The 25098-nt window shown below is 37.6% G+C and overlaps 2 protein-coding genes across 3 annotated transcripts in view; one reads left to right on the top strand and one right to left on the bottom strand.

The window, feature by feature from the left end:
• Positions 1-4021, bottom strand: part of LOC112575506 (multiple epidermal growth factor-like domains protein 11) — a 36845-nt gene extending 32824 nt beyond the window's left edge. Inside the window, exons 1-4 of one of the 2 annotated variants that reach the window (XM_025257418.1) lie at positions 3831-4021; positions 2559-2765; positions 2199-2356; positions 1991-2050 (exon numbers count right to left, since the gene is read on the bottom strand). The gene's annotated coding sequence lies outside the window, so the exon portion shown is untranslated. Of the gene's footprint in view, positions 1-1990; positions 2051-2198; positions 2461-2558; positions 2766-3830 lie in introns of those variants that run through there. The other variant, XM_025257419.1, reaches the window with a different exon arrangement.
• A 5007-nt stretch (positions 4022-9028) lies between these two features.
• On the top strand, positions 9029-21718 carry LOC112574696 (circadian locomoter output cycles protein kaput-like). Its single transcript, XM_025255925.1, has 8 exons — positions 9029-9037; positions 9452-9544; positions 14181-14383; positions 16213-16258; positions 16690-16710; positions 19874-19903; positions 20471-20500; positions 21049-21718. The coding sequence occupies exons 1-8, from the start codon at positions 9029-9031 to the stop codon at positions 21064-21066; spliced, it is 450 nt and encodes a 149-aa protein (XP_025111710.1). The 3' UTR covers positions 21067-21718.
• The last annotated feature ends 3380 nt before the right edge of the window (positions 21719-25098 follow it).

Here is a 25098-nt window from a genome sequence, read left to right as displayed (position 1 = left end):
GTGTTCGAATTACTTTGTTGCTTTTTTTCCCCTCCCTCCTCTTGCGGCCTCTACAGTCACCTGATATGGCCAGATATTCCCCTGTATACTTGTCCAAAGTGGCCATTGTGACATCGTTGTATCGTTTCAGTATGGGCTCTGGACAAAAAAAAAAGAAAGAAAACAATTTCATGTGAGTTGAAAAGAAATAGGTGTTAGCTTTCCAAAAAAGTGTAAAATATACACTAAGAAATTATCTTTGCAAGCACATTAGTCTTAACATCATTTGCTTAGGCCTTAGAAAATTGTGCATTCATGCTAGTGGCATAATGTCAAAGGCATGATTTATTTTTAAAATATGGACTTTTTTTGCAGCAACTAATGTAAATCAAATACTAGTGTCTTGGAAGTTGCAGGAACAAAGGGCTCTTCAAATAGTGCCAAATTAAAATTAGTGACAAGCTAGGTGTTTAGGGCACTCTTTGTGACTGGAAAGGTAAGCTTAAAAATCTCCATCTCAAATTCCTAAAACTGCTGTGAATGCTACTTACCATAAATTGTGGCTTTTAAATGTTGCCAGGTGTTAAATCCTCGTTTCTACTTCCTCCATTCCAAGCTGTATAAAATAGTTTTGGAGCAAGCAGATGCTTCAGCAGACGGTACGGTGCCTCTTTTCGGTGTGTGGCCACCAAAATAGCTCAGATACAAAACCTGAAACAAAAATATGTTTCGATCAGCAACAGTCTCCTTATACATATACAGTGATACCTCGGTTCTCGAACATAATTCGTTCCGGGAGGACGGTCGAGAACCAAATTGTTCGAGAACCGAAGCAATGAAACCCAAAGGAAATAATGGAAACTGGATTAATTCGTTCCAAGCCCCAGAAAATGCCTATTTACTGGCCTAATTTGTATATAATATGTAGAAAAACATGAGTCTCAACAAGAAATAAGAAATAAAAGTGTATTTATTAAAACAAAACAAAAAAAAATGTACTGTACAGTCAATAAATTGTGTTTCATTTACTGTAGCTGTACCAAACTTTATGGCAGGAGAGAATGAATGTGGAGGGAAGGGGGATGGTTATTGTCACTGATGACGCAAGCAAGGCGCGCTGGGCCGAATGAACGCCATTCGGCTCAACTCGGCTCATCTCGGACGTTCGAGTTCCAAATATTTGTTCGAATTCCAAGGCAAAATTTTCTCCAATTTCCTGGTCGAATACCGATTTGGTCGAAAGTCAAGGCGTTCGAGAACCGAGGTATCACTGTATAAAAATCCCATCTGTGAATCTTCTGAAGATGGCATGTACAATGGGTGAGCTGATATGGTAAGACCAAGTTTAACAAATATGGAAGCAGTAAACACTAACAGGTTACTTTTTACTCCTGGTTATTCCTTCGTGTCTCTTGGGATTGCCCTTACTGACAAAGTCTTTCCTCCATCTTACCATTCTTTGTCTGGTACCCTCCTCTGCCAAAGTATTGTTTAAGTTGATCAACTTACTGCAGTGGAAAGAGGAAGGTATCTGGAGGTGTATGGCTGGCAGCCACATTGCTTTGTTGGTCCACCTTCCGATGCAGGATCTCTACACCGTTCTAGAGTTCTTGTATCTTTTTGAAAGTTTTCTCAAAATAACTTGGAAGCATTTGTACTTTAAAAAAAAAAGGAAAAAAAGAAAGATTATCTTAATGCCGATATTTAAAGTAACTGTAAGTACAAGGTGATTACACATATATCTCTTGTGTAAAAATAAAACAAATAAGTATTTCTAATTCTCTGAATGTAATAATTAGAAGTTTAAGTAGAATCTTACAGTCGCTAGCAGATGTTGCTGGTGCTGATAATGGTGATGCAGGAATAGACCATCTGATGGTGGCGCCTTAAAAAAAAAAAAAAATGAAGTCTCTTAGTGCTGATAAATGTAGGTCTCTTAATGCACACCCACAACAAAAAAGCACATCTATTTCTCTAAATATAATCACTGGAAGTTCAAAGAAAACCTTACTGTCAGTAGCAGCTGCTGAAGATGCTGCTGGTGTCAACTCAGAATATGTGATTGAGGCCCCTAAAAATAAACAAAAAAATACCAATGCAAGTGTAATTAAGTGTACACACAATGCGATTACATCTTTTACTTGTGCATACATTAAGTAAACAAAAAGGTACTTCTAATTCTCTGAACATATTGATTTGAAACTCAAATGTAACCTTACTGTTAATAGCAGTAAATGGTCCTGGCTGTGCTGGAGAATCTACAGACCAAACACGTCTAATAGAAGATGGAGTTTGCGCATAACTGATCCTACAGGTCTTGGTGGTGCTGGTGTGGGGAATACGAAGTGGTGGTGTACTGCTTTCATAGCCAGGGCTCCTAAAACAAGCAATTTTGCTATCAAATCACCAGAAAAGTCCTATGCACACTTATATTTACTTTCTAAAGTATCAAATACTAAATTTCTTTAAAACATTCTATGATGTATTATATTCAATTTATCATTAGTGCATTAGAAGAAATTTTAAAATTGTTTAACAAAGGAGTAATCAAATGAGCACACACAGAGAAAATAACTTACATGTGCTTTTAATTATTTCCTGGTAGGTGAAAATATTTCAGTTCAGGCCTGACTTTTTTGTGTTTTAGACCCAGGTGGAGTCTGTTTTAGAGCTAGGCCAGAAATATCTATTGGTGCTCTCTGGGATTAGCCATTCATCGGGCATGATGACTGCAGATGTCTTTCCATCTACAAATAGCTTGATAATGTGGTACATCTTTTAGATCTCTGATCATCAAAAAATAGCAAATAAATAGGAAAAAACTATATAAAAAACTTTAACAAATTAAATGTCTTTTCTAAATGTTATTTATTTAATCAAAATACTGCATTTCATTTTAATTGGACACTGGCATTTATCAACCTAAATAATTTGTTTACGATTTCTTTTTTTTTTTTTTTTGATCATGCATTTTCTATTTAATATTATAAGGGCCCACCTAATACAGTGGTTTTTTAACAGATAGAAAATATCTAATGCTAACAAAAATAGTACGCTTTGAGCAGAAAAACCCTTAAAATGCCTATATATATAATGCTCATACTCAATCCATTTAAATTTAACAAAGACACATCTCTGTCGTTAAAATAATACTCATAATCAATCAAAGGTAACACACTATGTCCTCTAGATACATCCCTGTCGTTAAATTACATAATTTATGAGCATCATTGACTTATACCATATAAAAAGAGAAATCCTTTGAAATAATTATTAAGCATTAAACAAATGTCAATTTCCTATTGCGTAGTATAGAAATATGGTAACATGCTAGGATAGGAACAGATAAGTACAAAATTCAGGGCAAAAGTAAATGTTCCTAATGAAATGACATTTACTTAAACTTTGCATGCATTTGGGTTTAGTGATTGAAAATGAAAACTATATACACATATATACACTCATATAGACTCAAATTCTGCTTTGAAAAACTGCATAATAATGAATATGTATTTGTTTGGTGTATTGAATCAGATGTACTGATCATCGATGAACCTAAAAGTAATTAAAATTGTATGTGTCAACCCAGCAGAAAAACAAAATAGAAAAAAAAATGTACATAATTTTGTTACAACAATTTTTACATAGACACTTAAATAATTTTCATTTGAATGTAGTTTTTTTGTCTAATTTTGCTAACTTTTGCTACATGTGTAGAGCAGATTAGACTGCATGTCTCTAGAGTAATTTTTTTTTTTATGTCTCCAGTTTAAGTGGGAATCGTTCATGTTCGCTTAATTTTCAGATGCTGGTCAATGAATATTAAAATTTTAAATTATGTGTACTTGTACCTTGACAACTTTCGAAGAAGCGTGAAGATCTTTCCTGAATAACAATTAAGATCAGATCGAGTGTAACTCCAATTTCGCTGTATTTTATATTTAAATATGGCGGTGACCGGAACACATTCGAATAAGGGTTGCGCGAGTGATCGTTCTTGATACTATATTTACACGTGTATATACTTTATACTTTTTTAAACTGTGATTGCTATTAAGTATAAAATGTATTTATATGTTCTATAACAATCTACAAAATAATTACAAATAAGCGCTTTGTAAAACGTGTCTTGATAGTCAAAAATCAGTCGATGTCGGCAAGCTTGGGTTAATCTTGGTGGGGTTCTTGGCCGGTAACTATTCCGCCAAGCTTTTAACAAGTTCCCGCTCGCAGCTGAATGAGCGAGAGCGTTGTGCGCGCATCGTGAGCCTTGGCGCTTGCTTGGTGGATGCTTGGTACTGGGCTAACCAATGTTACAAGATTTGCCCAAGCGTGGCCCAAGCTTGGCCATATCTTGCGTGTTTGCTGTTATCTGTGTATTTGTGTGTGTGTTTATGTAGGATATACAATACATCTTTATTGTCTGTGTCTGGTCGCAACAGAGACAGAAATTTTCCTTTGTTTCTGGGAGCTCCCACAGTCAACTGAGAAAAATATACATAATAAACTGAAAGTATTACCATTACACCTCATACCCTCAGGCAGTTATACTCATGCTTAACCCCTTCATATGAGACAATTGTTAGATACACTTCCTCTTACTCTCTTACACACACATTGAGACTAGGTACATTTGTAGACCCCTTTAGGAGTGCTATTGCGGTCAGCAAAAATGACTTGGCAAAGGCACTCTTCTTGGCGACCACTTGTTTCCATCTACGGCCGGAGGGCAGCAGTTGAAAATAGCGATGTAGTGGGTGAGAAGGGTCTGTGATGATGCTGACCACTTTTAACTTCACAGGCCTGATGTGTAGATCGCCTAAAGGTCTTTGTGGAGAACCAATGATCTTACTGGCACTCTTGCCCACCCTCGTCAAACAAGCTTTTCTTTGACAGAGAGAACGCCAAACCACATTGACATATTGAATGTTATGATGCTCTTAATGAGGCTGCGATATACTAACTCGAGAACAGGGCTACTGACACCAAAATTTTGCAATTGCCTCAGCAGGAACAGGCGCTGGTGTGCTTTCCTGGAAACAACGCTGGTGTTTTCCTGAAAGGACAATTTGTTGTCTGGCACTGTGCCGAGGTACCTAAAACTTTGCACCTGTTCTATTACCTCATTATAAATAATTATGGGGGTGTGGACAGGTTGATATTTTCTTCTGTCAAGGACCACTTCCTTAGTTTTGGAGACATTGAGCACCAGGATGTTTTCTTCAAACCATGAGTGTAATTTCTGAACCTGGAGGAAATAGCTTGCCAGTGACTCCTCATCCTTGAGCCCAGCAACCAATGCCATATCGTCTGCAAACTTAATCATTGATAGGAAACAATTTGAGAATTGTGCCTCCCAAGCTGAACCTTTGCGGCCGGTCCCGGAGAAACTCCCTCATCCAGAGCACTAGGGTTGAGTTAACGTTTAGTGCTAGGAGACGTTGTAAACGCAAGTGTGGTTGAATAGTATTAAATGCAGATGAAAATTCCATGATAGAATACGGGCGTATGTACCAGTGCCATCCAGGTGGCTTGCTACCAGGTGGTAGAGAGTCAAACAGGCATCATCCACTCCTCTTTTCTCTTTATACGCAAACTGGTAGGGGTCGAGTTGATCAGCAATGGCAGTGATTAATTGGTGGCAAACAACTCTCTCCATGCACTTAGCAAGAATAGGAGTCAAGGCCACTGGTCGGAAGTCATTTAGTTCTTTGGCGTGTCACTTTTTTGGCACTGGAATAATAGTTGAGGTCTTCCATAGCTTGGGAAAGAACTGACTGTTCAGAAACAGGTGAAACAGATGTGTGACCATATTTGTGTGTTTATGATTTTTTTCTTAATTTTTTTCTCCTATTCTGTACAATGAAAAGAAGCCAAACATATTGATACTTTCTCTACATGGACCTTCTTATGTCTTGATATGTATTATAGAGGCAAGCGGGAAAAACGCTGTCAACCTCTTACAGTTCATTCAGGGGAGGCAGTTTCACAATAATTGTATAATAAACTGAGGAGTTACTGCCCCTGACTTTTTATTCCCGAACTTTATTTCCCATGAAAGAAAGAAAAGGAATAGCACCATCGCGTGAAGAAATTGTATTCTTGTAATCGCTCCATGCAAAGGCATTTGTTATCACCTGATCCCAGGAAGTCAACCCACAGAGAATGCCAAAAAAGACCATTGAAACATTTATAAGCCATAAGCTAGGAAGCGACCAGTGAGCATTAATTATTCATTACTATGATACAACATAGTCACTGTCAAGAGTAATGCATGGTTAATAAATGTGTTTTATGTGAAACTGTTGACATTATGTCTACCAATTTAATGTTCTGAATGCTTCTATCTTCAACATTCTGCGTTATACCTCTTGATGCCTTTACATCCTTGCATGGTAAGATACTCATATATTTCATGTCAACTGATTAAAAACATCTGCAGTAGCTAAGCTAAAGTATTGATGATAAGAGTAGACCTAATTGTTGCTTCAATAACAAGAGGTTTATTATAACCTTTATTTACATTTTAAGACCGTTCACTGCAGCAGTTTTACTCTTGACACATCTTTTATTAACTTGCAATATAAGGTTCTGATTGTGCACTGCATGTTACATAAAAATTATAAGTTACTTCACCAATTGTATCAATTAGTGGATAATAATGAGGCACTGTGTTCCTTTATAACAGACTCCTGTCTCTTGTTTTGCCTTGTTTGAAAGTTGTTTCTGACCTTGGATGAAATACAGCCGAACAATAAAAAAATACAATTACTTAGGCAGTTATCTTTATTGAATTAAGTGTGCATTAGTGTAAGTGCCAAAGTGATTAAAAGCCATGGAATCAATATTTAACATCAATTTTTATTACATGTATATATATATATTAAGTAAAGCTCCTCTACTTATATAATGTTTAAGATTACAACGCTTTTCAGATAATTAGACTTGCCAAAAAGTCTACTTAGCTTTTATACTAAAGTATTATATGTATGACGATAATCATTTTCTACATAAAGCTAAACTTTTGAATGCTTTACTTTTATAACCATGACATTGACACATTAAGTATAATGTCTCTCTCAAAGCAGAAAATAGCATCAACCTGAAGTTGGGAGGGTGGTTTTAACACTATAACATCATGATCAATATTAATCTTGAAAAATGTAAATAAAGGAGATGATACAAAATTAATCAAAATGCAAGGACATATACATATATATTTTATGTCAAGTCAATATCTATTAATTTTGTGATGACAATTTAAATTCTTATGGGTTTAATTGATTGTAAAGATACATGTATTTTAATTTCCATATTACTAAATGTGTTTGCTAATGGCATTTTCTTTTCACAGTAAAGTAGGCAATGTGTAAAGGCCTGGTAAAAAGAAAAAAAAAATCCACCTTTCCATCAAAGCATTGTCCCATTGACTTGAACTTAAGAAAAATTTGAATCACATGGGTTTTAATTCTGTAAGTCCCTCTCTATCCAGAATGTGTCATAGATTTCACAAAACGAATGCAGATCATGTTTCTGTAGGTAGACGAAACAATGGATAAAGATGTGTTTGCAGTCTTTATGGAGAAAATAAATAATAACAAATGCAATACTTTATAAAATGTGATATTTGTATGCAATTATCAATGTATGCATGGACAGATGAACAGTTTAATGTGTACAGTATTTCTTTCTATCTGTACGTATGTCTACATCATGTGGTACTTTGATCAGTAACAAGAAAATCTCCCTCAATCAAAGTCTAGAAGCAGGAACCTTGTAACATACCGGCTACCTACATCCGATATTAAATACTAGGTTGAGTATCGCTCCGTGTAAGATGTAGCAAGGTGTAGCGGTGACCATACCAATGAATCCTGTCTTCATGCTGATCGAGACAATCGTACTTTGAGAGCTAATACTGATGGCACTGCTTAGCTTTTGTGACTGAATAGACACTAATTTTTAAGCCATTCTTAGCTGGGTGATGTACTGTCCATTTATTAAGGGATGTAATTAAGTGTATACAATGATTAATCTATTATTGTAAAGCCAGCAGGTACAGCGGAGACCATTCAACAGTAACTAGGAATTTCAGAGCAGAGGAACGTCAGGAGTTTTACAAAACCTTTTGTTAGGATTTAACATTAGTTAGAGAAGATAAAAGTTAACTTAGTTTATAAACAGCAGATGTTTCTGGAGACGATGGGCTCAGTGTTGTATGATATTCATAATTCTATGGCAGCGGTAGCTGACGATGATAGACTAACAAGAGGAAAGTAACGCTGAGAGAGAGAGACTGGGGCAAAGGTAGAAAAGTTGAGTTTGAAGAAGGGTTTGTGAAGAGGTTCACGCAGGAAGAAATGACTATCTACTGGAAGACCCTGGAGAGTGTGAAGGAAAAGCTGGAATAAAAACACTAAGAATTAAGGCAGGACTAGAAGTAGACTGGCTGATCTTAAATGGGGACAGGGCTAACGGAACTAAGGACTCAAGCGGACAAACAGAAGTTTCAATAAGGCGTGAAAGAGTTGATAGTTTGAGGGAACATTAAAAAGGAAAATGAAGAAAGGCTATGTTGATCGATGCAGGTCAAGCTCCAGTGCCATGAAAGGATGGAAGAGGACATGCCCCACATGTCTTGTACCTCTAGTCTTTTCAACCAAAGTACTTGCCACCACCCGTGCCCGATTGTCCACCATATGAGGTTTGTAAATTGCATTTTCATTGCAGGTGCCGACACCATGTCTTCCCATGATGAGTTCTCTGTTGGTGTCATCATCTTTCACTTTGGCATTTAGGTCTCCCATAATAATCTCTAAATGTCTTCTTGGTGTGTGGTCAAGCAGAGACTTCAGGGAACTGTAGAAGTCTTCTTTTTCCTCTTCCTCTGGTGGTGACTTCCTTGTATGTTTAAGCAAGACCGCTTGGTCGAACTTCGTAGCTGTCGTATCCTAGAGAAATTACTATTTTATAGAGAGTCTAGGCAAAAGACCTTGACCCTGTGTGAGTGGGGAGATAGAAACTTAGAAACAGAGAGACGAATGGTTTCATGCCGATGGTAAGTGTATTTAAAGAAACACAGACGCGCACACACACATAAACACAGACGCACACTGTAAAAAGATCTCTGTTTTGGTTGTCACTGTGCAGAAGAAAGTTCTCCAGTCAGAACTCATAATGATCTACACGGTATAATCGGCACAGTCATAGTGGAATCAAGTGTTTAATTCAAATGAACTACAACACGATAGGATCTGTGAAAATATTTTTGACATGTTTATCAGATCTATGTGAGAAAAATAGCATCGCGCAGTGATCTGACATAGGGCAAAGTTCACATCCGTTAGTTGTCGCTTTTGGGAGAATATCTGAGTCATCTTTGCGTACAATCAATTTAAATACTGTACATTTGCACCTGACTGACAATATTATTATATTTAAACAGTAATCGTAAAATTGTTCTGCCTTTTAGATTTTGATTTTCTACGAAAATGTGGGATCTACTGCAAGTACGAGCGGTCACTACACTTCCGCCGTGATAACAGAAAAGATCGACAACAGACAAGTCTGTGAAATTTAACCTCTCAAATGGAAGATTCGAATCCGAATTCATTTTAGCCTGTAAGCAAGTCACTGAGATGGAAGCTACAGCAACATCCAGCCCCTCATCTTTCAAACTTGCGCTGGTCAGCTGCTTGATATTCCTTGGTCTGCTCGCTTGCTGCTCTGGTATGGTCACAACACTTTGCATGGTCTGACTTGGTGTAATTATTATGTATACAGAAGTTGTACAACTGTAGGCGTCTTGCTACTCATGTTGACATTTCTTTTATTGCAGTGTGGTTTGAATCATAACTTTGGACTTCTTTTCTATAATATAAATACTATGATTATTACGTGTGACTCGTTTTGGTTTTAGATCTAAATCTAACGGTTTTGATCTCAAATTATCAGGTTTTCCTAAGTTACAAGATTTTGTTACTCAAGACAATTTATTTATTTTTACTTACTGTGTTACTGAAGATATAATATATTGTTTAGTTTCCTGTATGACAACATCACGAAATGTATTTTGTAGCCTACCAAGCTTATTCACGACACCAGACCTCAAATATAAACAGAAAAACGTTAGTCTGCTCCTCTTAACACCTCCCGGGACAGAGCGGAGAACCCCAAACAATTTAAACATTTTGATTTGAGTCCTGCAATGCTGGACATGCAGCCGTTACGTCCGTTATACTTCGAGATTCAAATGTTGGCTGCCCTGCTTGACCTTCATTACCAACTTTTCACTCTCCTGCCTTCTCGTCAATTTTTTTTCCTCCAAGCTTCCCTCAGTCGCATTGGCTATTGTCTGGTAAAAATGGCCCTTTCTTTCTCTTGTTTTATATTTTCTAATACTAGACTTTCTTTCCTTTTCTCTCTTCTAGCTTTTCTTTCATATCTCCCTCCTTTTCATCTTCTTCTCTCTCCTACTGCTATAGCAATTTTGTCTGTAGCTTCTCTCTTCCTACCTTTCCTCATTAGCTAACCAAATGACTAATTCTTCCTTTACGAACTTCTCTAGGATCTTACCTTTTTTACCTGACTCAGTTCCTACTTTTCTGAGTTCTCTACTCTTCACCCTAGGAATCGTCTTCGCCATTTACCGCAGCCATCGAGGTCTTCCTTACGACTACAGTGGTCCCCCTTGTCATTACAAACATGACAACAATGGCGCCATCACCATGTACACCTACCAAGCTCTTACACAATCAACATGACACTTCAGTAACTCGATGAAACAACATGCATCATTAAAAATAAAGTTTTGAAAGCAAACATTATCAAGCGTGATAATGCTGCTTCAGAAAGCAGCGTCCTCAAAACAACTCAGTTATGTAAAGGCTTTTCGTGAGTTTTCTGTTTTCTGTATGTTTTTGTAACAGTTAGTTTTGGGTTCAATCACAGATCCAGCGGGCCATAGATTGATTGAGGTCTCTTTGAAATCCATAAATCCATTGTTTGCCTAGGTATTCCTTTTTCTTTGGTATGTCACGTGCCCCTAAAGTATTCAATTTCATATGAATGGGGAGATTCGGGCAAAGAATACATTAATTTCAAAAAACCTTGGCCTCATTTGTGAGATTTAGCCTAAATATTCAGTAGAGTTTAAGGTTTACTGTGAATATACAGTGGTACCTCGACATACGAGTTTAATTCGTTCCATAACCTTGCTCGTATGTCAAATTGCTCGTATCTCAAAGCAATTTTCCCCATTGAAATTCATTGAAATGCCATTAATCCGTTCCAGCTCCCAAAACACCACCTCAGTTGTTTTTGTTAAGTGTTTTTGAATAAGAAAAGTGTATTTACAAGAAGAAACATTTATTTATGAATAACAAATACATATTCTATAAAAACATATTAAATTCTTCGTTTGTGGAAGTGTGTGGGATCTGCTTCAGTAAATCACCGTAAATCGCTCGTGCCTTCTCACACATGATGCTTTGTGTTAAGGTTCCTCCTTGAAGCTGCTTCTCTGTCACCCACACAGTCAATAGTTTCTCCATCTTTTCTTGGAGAGAAGTCCGGAGCTTAGAAATTATTGTAACGCCCTTAGCTGGCGTTGTACCCTTCATCAACTCCTGTTTAAGCTCAGAACATATCATTGATGTGCTACACCCGTACATCCTCGCCAAGTCAATTACTCGCACACCTTGCTCATGTTTTTTCTACGATTTCACGCTTTAATTCAATAGACATCATCTTCTTCTTCGGACCCATGGATACAAAAATAAATGGGATAATGTTTTGTAAATGTACAAAAAGCAAAAAAACGCGAACTCAACTTATCAAAAATGCTTCGAAAACGAGGGAAACAAGCACACAGACTGAGGTCTAGTCTGAGGTGGGAGAAACTGTTAGACGCTGCACACGACCCCAACATCCGCCCCGCATGTTGGGGTCGTGTGCAACGGTGTAGTGTGCGATTACTCGTATGTCAAATCTTGCTCTTATCTCGAAGCAAAATATCGCTCGCTCGGCGGCTCGTTTCTCAAAACACTCGTATGTCAGGGCACTCGTATGTCGAGGTACCACTGTAGTAAGTTAACATACCATTTGTATGATCTCAACTTGAACATGAAAAAGTTGCAGATAATGTTTTGATTTAAAAATCACGTGATTCTTAAAGCGTTGGAATGAAGAAATCCCTTACAAAAACACAAACCAATAAAACAGCAAATAAAGAATCCGCCACTTCAATACACTCATAAAGCATTCTATTTTTTAATGTTAGAATTTTTTAGTGCGCTTCAGGTCAATGTTGACAAGAAGTGTTGAAGTGTTAATACCTACTAATAAGTAAATACATAGCACGTTATGTTTGCTCATTGTAGCTTTTTATTTGGAAATATATGAGATATAAACTGTTCTTACTGATGATGATGATGATGATGATGATGATGATGATGATTTCAGGTCAAATGAAAAACAAGGAATTTAAGGTCTCATGTCAGAGCTCTTATGTAAAAGACACATTAGGAGCTATAACATGTGAGGTGAACTGGGATAAATTAAAATACCAGTGCCAACATACTACCCAACGTCTTCTTCAAGCTAAAGTAACTAATGACTTCATCAGTAAATGCTACAAGACATCTTTGGGTGACGTAGATGAATGCAAAGGAAAGGAACCAGCAAACGCAGTTTTCAACTGTGAAGTAAAGGGAAACATAGTGAAATATAACTGCCATTTTACTCCAACTGAAAGAGACGAAGAAAAAAATGCAAGCTGTGTCCTTGAATGCCACAATAGTAGCACGGGAATATTCTATAAAAGTCTCATTACCGAGAACTGCCTTTTGAAGTTTGGTAAGTTCATTTTACTATTTCATTATTTTTTTGTGCGTTTTCACTCTTGCCCAATGTGTCAGAGATCACTACATTGTTTGGCTGTCGTCAGTAAATGTCGGATACTAAGCATGATGTTTGCTGTCAGCGACTGTCACTGTGCATCGTGTCTTATGGCAGCAACAGCTCGACACTACGCATTGTCCTGATTAAGTTAAACAAACATTCTCAACGACCTTTTTCAGCTGGAAAGATGTTGAACATTTCACGAAAATGTAGAGATCTTCTGTCGTAGAAAAAAAACCTTCAAACATTCCACGTGATTTAACTTCCTCCTCTTGTATCCATCCTATGAGACGCGATCAGACAAAACCTATTTACTCCCCGCCATCAGCTCTTATTGTTTATGGACTTGTTGCCTTTGATCCACTTCTTGCACAACTGATTGCAGTCTGTCCTCTCGTCCTACGTTCTGCCTATTATAACTTGTGTGCGGTTGATGTTCACTGATGATTAAGTTTCTTTCCTTCATATTTACTGTGTGCATGCATTTCAGGACCAGAAACCTTATATCTGTAGATAGCTTTCTTGTTGTTTCGGAAACATTGGGTTAGTGGTATGTTGGGTCACCTACATTTTACGCGCTTTGCCGGTCACGTGATCTAGTAAAGGATGGAGAGCTGTGGAGAAAAGAAAATGTGAGCACTTGAGTTTAATACTTTACGAAAAGAGTTTAGACACTTTACAAAAATCTTACAATTGTAAATGGGTGACCTGAATGTTTTCTCGTGTTCTCGTAGACGCGGAACGAGACATCACAGACACGGAACTAAGTATCTTCTTGATATCATAGACACGGACGTATCTATCCGGTCCAGGGATTTTGGTGTTTCTTTCTTTCATTCATAGGCCCTGGAATCAATAGTAAATTGTCTTTAGAATGGCTTTAGCTATGTCACCTTCACACAGGCGGTGAATAAAGAGCTATATAGAGGTAGAGTCGCGATATACAGCTTCAGTATGATGATAAGCTACGTCTGATGTTTAATGTAGAGAAAAGGTAGAGATTTGTAGAAAAAATATAGCTGCATGTATAAAAAAATGTAAAAGATTAAGATTTTGTAAATAAAGTGGAGAGAATACTACACGTTAAATTTAAAATGAAAATCTTAATATCTAGAAAATAAAAGTGTACCGAATGGTTAATAGAACTTAAATATCAATATTTTCTTAGAAAAAAATTTGACGGAAATCATTAAGCTCGAAAATGCGAATGTACGGAATATTATTTAATGAAGTTGATTAAAGCTCAATCTTTAAAGGGACACCACCAAAAAAAGAACCACAACCAACTCTAAAACCACCAGTACCACCATCGCAACCAACTGAAGCACCCCCAGGACCACCATCACAACCAACTGAAGCACCACCAGGACCACCATCACAACCAACTAAAGCACCACCAGGTCCATCAACTCGACGACCACCGAAAAAACGACCATCACGCAAAAACGGAAAAAATTTCCAGTAATGTCATTCATTATAGCTTGTGCCATTGCTGGTGTCATTGGTGAGTAATATCATGCATGTTTAATATCGCTTGAACATCAGAGGGAATGTAACAACGTGCTGTCTTTGAAATATTTATGTGTGTGTTTAAAATGAACGTAAGTAATTAATATAAAACTCTTGAGGAAAGTGTATCCACCGCCACCAAGTTGCTTCTTGTCTGGGTTTTCTTAAAACTGTGGACGGGATGCCATAGAACTCACACACACGCACGTACGAGGTCGTTGGAGAGAACAGAAAGATCTCGGGGTTGGAAATTGTAATGGTAAAATCTCAAGGATGCTATTGGATTACCAAATAAGATATTTCTTTCACATTTGCATGACAGATGGTGTCAGTCTATAAGTGCAACCCTAGTAATCTAGTACCTGGTGAGCTAGACTGTACCCTATAGTTATGAATTCAGTTTTTATATGTATTAGATGTGGGTTAAAAATAACTAGGATGAACAATGATAGACATTTACTATTTGTAACATTTTGTGTCATGGCTTTGTTCTCTCCACTTCATTAGGGCAATGAAATACACAACTCAAACAACATCAGTCGTGATAGATTGTTCTTTTACTGTACATATCGCTTTTAACAAAGTGTTCACATATATTGTTCCATGTACTTAGATTTTCATTGGTAGAGTGTAATGAAAGAATGGTTTACTTTGAATTTTGCTGTGAAGCTTATCTGCGTCTTAGAGACAGATAAATGAAATGTGTATACTTTGTCAGACTTATTTAAACAGTAAGCTTGTCATCAGTAGATAAAAGTATACTGAAGTCATTGTTATTATGTTTTTACTCACTGAAACTTTGTAAAAGGACTGTTAGCTTTGACTGATTAATTTTTTTCCTTATCAGTGTATATCAAACGCTTGAATTATAATATTGCCATAGTTGTTGTCTCTCCCGTTTCTCTGACGACAATAACACTGAAATAAATAACAACAGCAGCCCCCCATACAACTGGCTACACTGCATATTTAAGACAAGCAATTGCTAAACACTGTTGACTGTTTGTGTAGGGTAGAACAGGTTTGTGAGATTGAAATATCCCTAACAATCAGTATAGGCTGTGGGCAGGAGCGGGGGCTCTACTAAATAGCAGGACTGTGTGGTAGTTGTTTACCCACTGAATGTCTTCACTGACGTGTCCTACAGCATAGACTGAGTATTCTCTACTGCCCTGTTAATAATGGAGAAATATAATGATGAAAATGATGAGAGCGTATCAAGCTACTTTATAGATTTCAGCTGAATGTCAGCAGGTCAAGACATACTACAACGACACTTATTATCAGACAGCAAGTGTCATCGCCCAGGTCAACAAACGTAGTGCTGCCCTTTGTCCACTAAACCCAAAGTGTAATGAAAGTCATTGGTAATCTTATAACTAGAATAATATTATAATTGTAAATGTGTTCGCCTTTTCTAAACTCCATGACCAGAGAGAGGAAATGTTAACTAAGATTGATTCCGTGACATCGAAAACTCTCCAGGCTGTACGAAGACAATACTGCAGGCACGGATCTACATAGATATTTTGTAAATAGCTGTCTATAGGTAAGAAAACAATAAAAAGAGAAAACAAACAAAAGTCCGACAATAGCAGAGAGTAATCAGACCTGTCCTTCATTCCACAGACAAAAGGGATGAGTACTGAGTGTCCCCCTCTATGATAATGAGGATTACAGGACATGTTGCTGAGTAGGATGATAATGATGAAGGTTTTACTATTTAAGCTCACTTAAGGATAAAACTGGAAAAGAAATGTTGAATCTGAGACACGAAAGTTCCCCGAACGTATCAATTACATTTTAAACTTTGGTCTCTTGCAGTATTTGTGGTGTGCCTGTCGTGCACAAGTCTTCACGAGGACGAATGGTAAATATTTTCCAAATAAGTTATCTGTCAGAAATAAAATAATGATTTGGACATGAGGTGGAGAGAGCATCACAAGGCCCAACGGTCAATATCATCGTAATAGCTTATTAGTGAGAAAAAAAGAGACAGAATGATTTGGACATGTTTAAGTGACTTTTAACTAATTATTACTATTGTTATAAGAAACTGCGTATTCCTTAGGTGTGGAATCTTTCAAAATTAAGAGAGAAAGATAATCAAACACGTTAAATTTACAAGTATTGTGGGAAACTCGTGTACGCAATTTCTCACTAACGAGTCTGGAGGTGTCTTGCATTATTTCTTCCCCACAAACACAAACTAAAACTCGCTCCGCTTGCTAAATAAACTTTATAAATCATTTTGATAACTGTAAAATTTTTTTACCTTATTTATTCCCTTTGCTTCTACAGGGACTCAGAGGGTCCAAAAAGGTAAGTGAATTCTTTCTAAATACTTTTAACAGTATATGACATCGTCTAACCACAGACATACAAACAAGCATGAAAGTACAGAAGTACTGTAGTACTAATACACGGGACTGACAGTCAGTGTTGGAGAAATGTCTTTTACTAATATCTTAATGTCTTGTGGCACTTTTGTCACACTTCACAAAGCGTTGTATAACTGCTAAAACTATTTCAACAATGAGGAACACTTATTTTATCATATTCATTAAAGTTTTTGCTTAATAATGCAGTAGATTATGTTTAAACAAATGTGGTCTCATTCCTGGTAAAATGCTTTGAAAATGACCTTAATTTACAAGAGAGATATTATTGACTGAAATGTGGCTCCAACAAACACGCACCATGGTACCCCAGCCCATGAAGAGCTGAGAGGATGTGGTGAAGGTCTGAGATGACTGTCCATAAACAGATGCTAAATGCTGCCAAATGTGAAGTCATCCACCTTGTATATTTGGCCAAATTTGAATTCCTTCGTGCTGACATCAGTACTTGTTACTCGAGTAGGAGCCTGGTTAGGACCTGCAACCACCTGTATTGCCGCACAAAAACAGACAACAACTGCCCACAGTCATTGCACCTGCTTTAGTGCCAGAGGCCTTCAGTGAGATTTTTGTCCACAAGATTCTTGTCATCCAGGCTAAACTTGATCAACTGCCTGTGCACCCTTCAGCTCCCGCTAACGACTTCGACGATCTGGAAAGGCCAAACGTGCTCCTTCGCTTCCTTTCAGCCGATCTCAGAAAGTGAAGTTAGGACCATCACACGCCAGTCAAAATCCACAACTTGTCAACTGGATCCAGTTCCCACCCCATTACTGGTAGAGTGTCTCGGCACCCTACTCCATTCCCTCACAGAAATAGTAAATGATGTATTGTCCTCTGGCATCTTCACAACTACCTTCGAAACAACCTTAGTTAAAGTACTGTTAAAAAACTCTACCCTTGACATCAACTAGCTAAACAATTACCACCCAGCTTCAAACTTGCCAATCCTGTCCAAAATCCTTGATAAAGTAGTTCTCAATCAAATTCTTTCCTATCTTAACCCTGAAAATTTTATTTCTCCATCAAAATTTGCTTATCGGCCTTTTCACAGCACGGAGGCTGACCTGTTGATGGCGACAAACGACATTTTGTCAGCTCTGGACAAAGATGACATCTCATTCCTCACCGTGTAAACCTGTCTGCTGCCTTTGATACTATAGACTCTCTACTCTCATTCATAGACTCAGTACTCTCTGTGGCATCTCAGGTTCCACACTCCAATGTTTGTCATATCTCTCAGCTACGACTCAGTCAGTGATAGTGGAGGGCTAAGTGTCTCCACCAGTCTGTATACACTCAGCGGCCACCCGAGGTTCTGTACTTGATCCCTACCTCTTTATCTTGTACATGAAGTCGCTTATTATTTTAATCTCATTCTGTATCATGTCTGTCCTTTGTTGAAGACACTCAGCTGTCTACCACTGTTCTCCTTCTAAGGCACACACTGCTTTCCACAGCATTCAAGATCGTATTTCCGATATTAGAATATGGATGACCTACAACAATGTAAAGCTAAATGACGAAAAAACAGAAGCTTTGATTTTTTTAAATGTAGAGGGCAAGACTTTACCCTTATCTGCTTGTCTCTGTTTGAGTAGGTAATGCCGATGTTTCTTTTTGTTACTTCAGCACCTGACGTAGGTTACATTATGTCTGCTGACCTGTCTTGATGAACATGTTTCTCAATTTTGTTTTTCTGAATACTAGAAGATCAGCTCCATTCGCCATACTCTATCTCAGCCGCCAAAATTCTCATCTGCTAATTTGTTCTGTCTAAACTAGACTACTGCAACGAACTTATTGCTGGCTGTCCACAGGACCTCATTGACAAACTTCAGAAAGTCCAGAAATTAGCTGCTCGTCTCGTTTTCAGTACTCGCAAATGTGAACATGTCACACTACTTCTTCATTCTCTTCATTGGCTACCAGTTAAAGCTACAATAGACTACAAGATCACTACTCTATGCTATGGATTCTTTGAAGGCTTCCCCCCCACACCCACTACTCTACTGAAAACTTGTCTGTCCACATCCTGCCCAAAACCTTGGCTCCTCACCAGACTCCTCATTCTATCCTCCTTCCCACAAAGACACTGTTTATAGTATCTACATCCGTTCATACCTTCATCCACTGCCTTACCTTCTACTCTTGTACCTCATCTTTATGTTGTTCATTGTTTCTATACGTACCTCACTGTCCCCTGGATGTTATGTTTCATTCATCATTATTAATCTGCAAAGAGATAGTAATCTATCTTGGTCGTGATCCTGCTCGTTATAAGTTCCCATTATTATTATTATTATTATTATTATTATTATTATTATTATTATTATTATTATTATTATTATTATTATTATCGTCATCGTCGTCGTCTGCGCTGTGGTCTTCTTAACATCGCGTTAATTTTTCTCCGGCAGTGGAATGATGGATAGACTTACTGTATATCTTGCACAGTTAATGACATATTATGACGGCAGACATACATGCTAACAAACATAAAAAAAGAAATATTGGAGAACTAATACTTCTATATAGCAAAGCAAAAGAAAGAATACCTTGTCTTGGAAAAATGTATTTCACTGGCGACTTTATTTTTAGTATATGTAAGACATTTCTGACACACCTCTCAAGGAAAACTGCTGAATACAGAATACATGATATAGTGGAAAAGTAGCAACATGAACGCCCCATGTACAAATAAGGCACATTTTTTCTGAAAAAAAGATTAACAGGTCAACCTCAGTTTTTCCAGTCATAGCACGTGACACTAGTGACGGTGGGTGTGAATGTGTGAGTGTAGTTGTGTGGGTGACTGTAGTTAACTTGTTGCTTTCATCTTTGTAGTTTATTTCTGGTTAGAGCTTTTAATTAAATCCATCTCTCTTGAAGGCAGAAATAAAAAATAGATTTTATTGTATTTTCACAGTATTATCGGAGTTGTTGGCAAATGTATATTCCCATAATAAAACGTGCATCTACTGTGCTGTGCTCCTTCCTTCATATGAAGCTGAGCCACTTTACTTAATAATACAACTTAAAGGTTTTAAAAGTAAGCTGAATTTTTTTCATATTTGTCGTTACAGGACAGAGCTACAGACAGACTCATCAGGATGGTAAGTGAGAATTACTTCTTAGACAAAAAAAACGACAAGAAAACGGACTTGTCATTGCAAACAGAGACAAGAAGTTGCCTTTAACACAAATGCACGGTTTTAATGATATTCAGACAATTGTGAAACAAAACTCTGGTTTTATAAATGTTATGTCCTGCGCAACTGATGTACACTCGTAGAATCTTCACATATCACAGACCCTATATTTCCAAGTGCTACCCTTTGCCCGAAGAAATCTTTCCCCAAGTCCTTCTTACCATCTGTCCGTAGCACGTGACACTGATGATGCTGAGCCTGACAACGGTGGCTGTGTGGTTGTGACTGTGTGAGTGTTGTTGTGTGGGTGACTGTGGTTGACTTTGTTGTATACAGATATTTTTAACAAAAGTACAGATGCGTTCTATTGTATTCTCACAGTATTATCGGAGTTGTAGACTTCAGTTTATGTACCTAATAAAAGTTGCATCTACAGGGCTTCTTTCTTCATCAGAAGCTAAGCAATTACACTTAATATTACAAGTTTAATAGTTTGGAAGTAGGCGTAATTATTTTTATTTGTTGTTGCAGGACAGAGCCAACTACAGCAACAACAGGATTGTAAGTGGACATTACTAGTCGGACGAGAAAATGAAAAAAGAAAAAAACAGACATAAACTCTTTCTTTAACACTAATACACAGTTAAGGTGATATTTCGATCATTGTGAAACCAAAATTCGGACAGACTGACAGACGGAAAGACACCAAAGACATTCAAAACAGACGTGTATACACAGAGGTTGATGTTTGACAGATGTGCATAGATACAGACAGACATCATGTTACAGGAATTATTAGTTTCTAGCGCAGATTTCCTTTTTCTTAACCGTTTTGGCACACATCTTAAAATAAGGTAGCTACTTAAAAGGTTTGAAATCACAAGGCAATAAACTAGATTTCTTGTGTACATGACTAATAAATCCTGCGATCAAAAGAAACACATTGTCAAATCAAGGCAGTTAATGCTTTCACATTAGACTTACATTGTGCTGCATTGTTTTTGTTTTTTTAACGTTAATTGTCCTTCTGAAGAAATAAATAAAATGTGTATAATTTATACGTTACAAACTGTTTGAAACCTGATAGAAGTTTTTTCTCTTTCCTGCAGTTGAGAAGAAGCAGCTGAGGGGAGTAAAGAACCGGAACTACAACAAAACATCACAACAAATGCAGTGACCAGAAGTAGAGAGAGCAACTCGTTCATCACATGACAACAGAATACTGCAATTAGATGATTACTGATTTGATTTTACATAACTTTATTATGACTTACCGGCATGTGGCAATGATGATAGCACAGAAAGCAACGAAATCAAGTGTGTAGAGATCGAAGGAGTAGGTTTAAAATATAAATACTGAGTTTTTTGTAACTTTCAATCATCAGTAGCATCAAAAGTTACCAAAATGACAAAAAAAAAACCAAACAAACAAACAAAAGACAACAACAACAACAACTACAAAACCCACTGCGATCAATTGAATATTAATTTGTTATTATTTTTCGACAATTTCTTTGCTTTTATGCTTTAACATTCTTCGACGAATTTTTTCGTCTGTTATAAACAAAAGTATAAAAAAATGGGAAACCAAACACATCTAATTGTAATTATATTAGTTATAGATATATCCTTTACCTTAACAAACAAATATAAACAGTCTTTCTATTTTGTAATCTTCATTCTATTGTAAAGGCGGTTATTACAATTTGATAATTTTATAAAAGTGAAAATAAGTGCATGAGATTGTAATATTTTGTCACAAAAATAATAAACAGCATGAAACCAAAAAAGCAGCTACTCGTGATTTAGTCTGAATTGTTTAGCCAGGTCAGGTGACAAAGTCTCTTTTGTTTACCTAGTATTTTTTGCTTGTAGTTCAAGTTATTTAAACCACTAACAATTCTGTGGTCAAGTTACGACCGCTCTTGTTACGAATGCCGACACGAACACAAATACTAATGGTTTATTCTGTTAGGTCTTTGGGTTTCAATAAAAAATTTAAAGTGGAATTATATACACAATAGATTAAAAAAAAATATCTTTAAAGTAGCATTTGTTTTCTTTGTCGCTAAATATGAAAAGTTGCTAAGGTTAGATAGTATTATTTTAGGTTGGCAAAAATACATTTTCGAAATAAAACTTTTTCTTAGATCTATGAGATATGGACAGCATCAGATAAAGTGGAACTCATCCTCTTCATTGATGTGACACATAGAGAACATCTTACTTATATTATTGACAGAATATCTAAAACAGCCTGTAAACCATATATTTTTCCATGGTTGAGAAGTAATGCCAACTGCCAAAGAAAGCGTTGCCAGATCCTCACCAGACAAGATGACTTACGGCAGCTTCTAAAGAGGAACCTATTTTGTATGATGTGATAAATTTCTTAAAAGACCTAAAAGTATGAAAACGTAAACTCTGTTAGCGCTGGCATTGTAATCCTTGAAGATAAGTGAAAGATATTATGATCGAAATGAAGACTCTCAAAGAAGAAAACGTGGAGCTGAGAGAAGAAAATGCTGGAGCTCAAGAGGAGACTAGAAGAGCTAAAGCCTAAATTTGACGATTTGGAAGGATGATCACTGAAAAACAATTTTATCATTCCGAAGACTGGTGACAAAAAAAAAAATACGATAACAAAACAAATCCGCAATGATAGATATGTTCACCGAACAACTAAAGAACGATGAAAACATCATTGACAGGACACATAGATTGAACCCGTTAATTCTAATTCTCCGATTTGGGCACGTTTTGCTTTTTTCAAGAATAAAAACAGTTCTTAAAGCAAAACGGAATTTTAATAGTATTAATTCCTATAATTGAGAGGACTTGACAAAGCAAGTGATGGATATACGAAAAAGACTTTACTCACCATCCAAGAAAGCGAAAATAGAAAACAAAAAGGTTTGATGATGATGATGATGATGTAGTTTTGTAGCGCGCCAGTATCCACATCACAAAGATGCGCTCAATGCGCGGTGATCCCAGCAGCCACCAAACTGCAGGTCAAATGAAAAACTTCAAAAAAGATTAAACAAGTGAGTCTTAAGATTTTTCTTGAAAGATCCAATACTATCAGACTCCTTGGTCGAGAGGGGAAGCGAGTTCCACAAAAGCGGGGCTACATTGGAGAAGGATCTGAAACCCGCAGTCTTCTTATTAGCATTCCCTGACTGAACACTCGGTCGTTCAAGTCTGAAGTGTGCTGCTGAACGAAGGTTCCGCTGGGTTGTTGGTAACAGCGAATGAGTTCTTGCAGATAGACAGGCGCAACAGGTCGTGAAGACAGCCATATGTCAAGGTTAACACTTTGTGCTCAATTCGCTTCTCCACAGGAAGCCAATGGAGGTCACGAAGTACAGGAGTAATATGGTCAGTTGTTTTCTTTCCTGCCACTATCCTCGCAGCAGTATTCTGCACTCGCTGTAGCCTCGACAACTCGCTCTTTGAAATCCCCCAGAGGCAGCTGTTGGCATAGTCTAATGTAGAACCGATGAGACACAGCAACTGCATTTGCAGTCTTCTTATTAAGACTGGGTCGGAGTCGTCCAAGAGTGCGGATATGGAAATAACATGCCTTGACTACAGAACTGACATGATGATCAGACATAGTTAGAAGATTGTCAACATAGAGTCCAAGGTTCCGTACGGAGCTGGAGAGGGGGATTCTAGCTTGACCCACTTGGATGGAGTCTAGAGAGACTTTACTAAGGCTAAGCTTGGAACCACATAGCATCGCCTCTGTCTTCTCATCATTAAGCTTGAGTTTATTTCTCAGCATCCTTGACTTGACCTCTAAGCAACAATCTTCTACAGCACAAACTGCCTCACGCACCGACTCACTGTCAGTACTAAATGAAAAATAGAGTTCAGTGTCATCTGCAAACATCTTACGGTTCACATTATGCTTCCTCAATGAGAGGACCAAGCTGAGATGTGTAAATAGAAACAGAACCGGGGCCCAAAACAGACCCTGCGGGACACCGCACAGCAGTGGAACTGTCACTGAAGAAGCTTGATTGACATCACCCTTTGTGTGCGATCACTGAGGTAGGAATGGAACCACTGCAAGGCGGAACCACCAATGCCCACCTCCATCTGGAGACGAGTCAGAAGAGTGGTGTGATCAATGACATCGAAGGCCGCAGGTTTGTGATTATATGTTTATTAAAGAGGCAAAAGATACACAACTACACGCATGCAAGAATCCAAATAGACCCAAACTAGGAAACCAACCAGGCTATACGGACTGCGTTCGACACTCAGGGCATCAACAAAAATATCGCGCGTGTCAGTACAAACTGTGTACCATCGGATCTGAATACAGACCACACAAACAAGTCACCCGTGACCTGATAACCTCGTGCTGACGTGCTGATTGGCTTTCCTGGCTGTGACCCCATCACGATGGTGAAACAAATATTTCAAAAAATAACTTTCATGCTGTAAATAATTAATGACCAATTTTTATGTAAATTATTTGATTAATGTTTGTTGTACATAGTTTGTTCAAAACAACTTATGGTATAAATCAGGGATGCCCAACCTACGGCCCGCGGGCCATATCCGGCCCGCGACGCGCTGCCATCCGGCCCGCGAAACTTCTGCCCACAGTGCAGGAAATCGGCATGTTAGTAATAAACCCAAAACAAAAAAAAACCGAAAAAAAAACAAAAAAAGAGGAGAAGAAGAAGTATGTATCTCCACATAATAGCGTCTCTCAATCTTTTTTTCGATGGACGAACATTTCGATTCAGTGCTCCGACTTAGTGTCTCTACGATGCAGCCGGACATTCAGAAGTTGGTTTCGGGAAAACAACTTCAAATATCCCACTAATCACTACATAGTTAATGGTAAGTACAACTTTTTTCTAATAAAAATGGTATCTGCTCTATTTTTTTTTTTTCTTTTTTGTATTTTTGCGGTGAAGTAGCCCGCGACACGGCTGTCCCAAATGGATATGGCCCGCGACACGCAGGCCCAAAAAGGTTGGGCATCACTGGTCTACACAGTATAATCGGCACAGTCAAAGTGGAATCAAATGTTTGATTCAAATGAACTACAACACGATAGGATCTGTGAAAATATTTTTTGGCATGTTTATCAGATCTATGAGATAAAAATAGCATCGCGCAGTGATCCGACATAG

Source organism: Pomacea canaliculata, linkage group LG11, assembly GCF_003073045.1.
Source record: "Pomacea canaliculata isolate SZHN2017 linkage group LG11, ASM307304v1, whole genome shotgun sequence".
In the NCBI taxonomy this organism is placed as follows: Eukaryota; Metazoa; Mollusca; class Gastropoda; order Architaenioglossa; family Ampullariidae; genus Pomacea; species Pomacea canaliculata.
Note: the sequence above shows the minus strand (reverse complement) of the source record. Positions and strands in the feature narration are given on the sequence as shown.

Bases quoted from the DNA above. Each gene is read 5' to 3' on its own strand.
- LOC112574696 (XM_025255925.1), top strand. The intron at 9,545-14,180 runs GTCTGTGAAATT...TAAAACCACCAG, and splicing joins AAAAGATCGACAACAGACAA to TACCACCATCGCAACCAACT. The intron at 19,904-20,470 runs GTAAGTGAGAAT...TTGTTGTTGCAG, and splicing joins CAGACAGACTCATCAGGATG to GACAGAGCCAACTACAGCAA.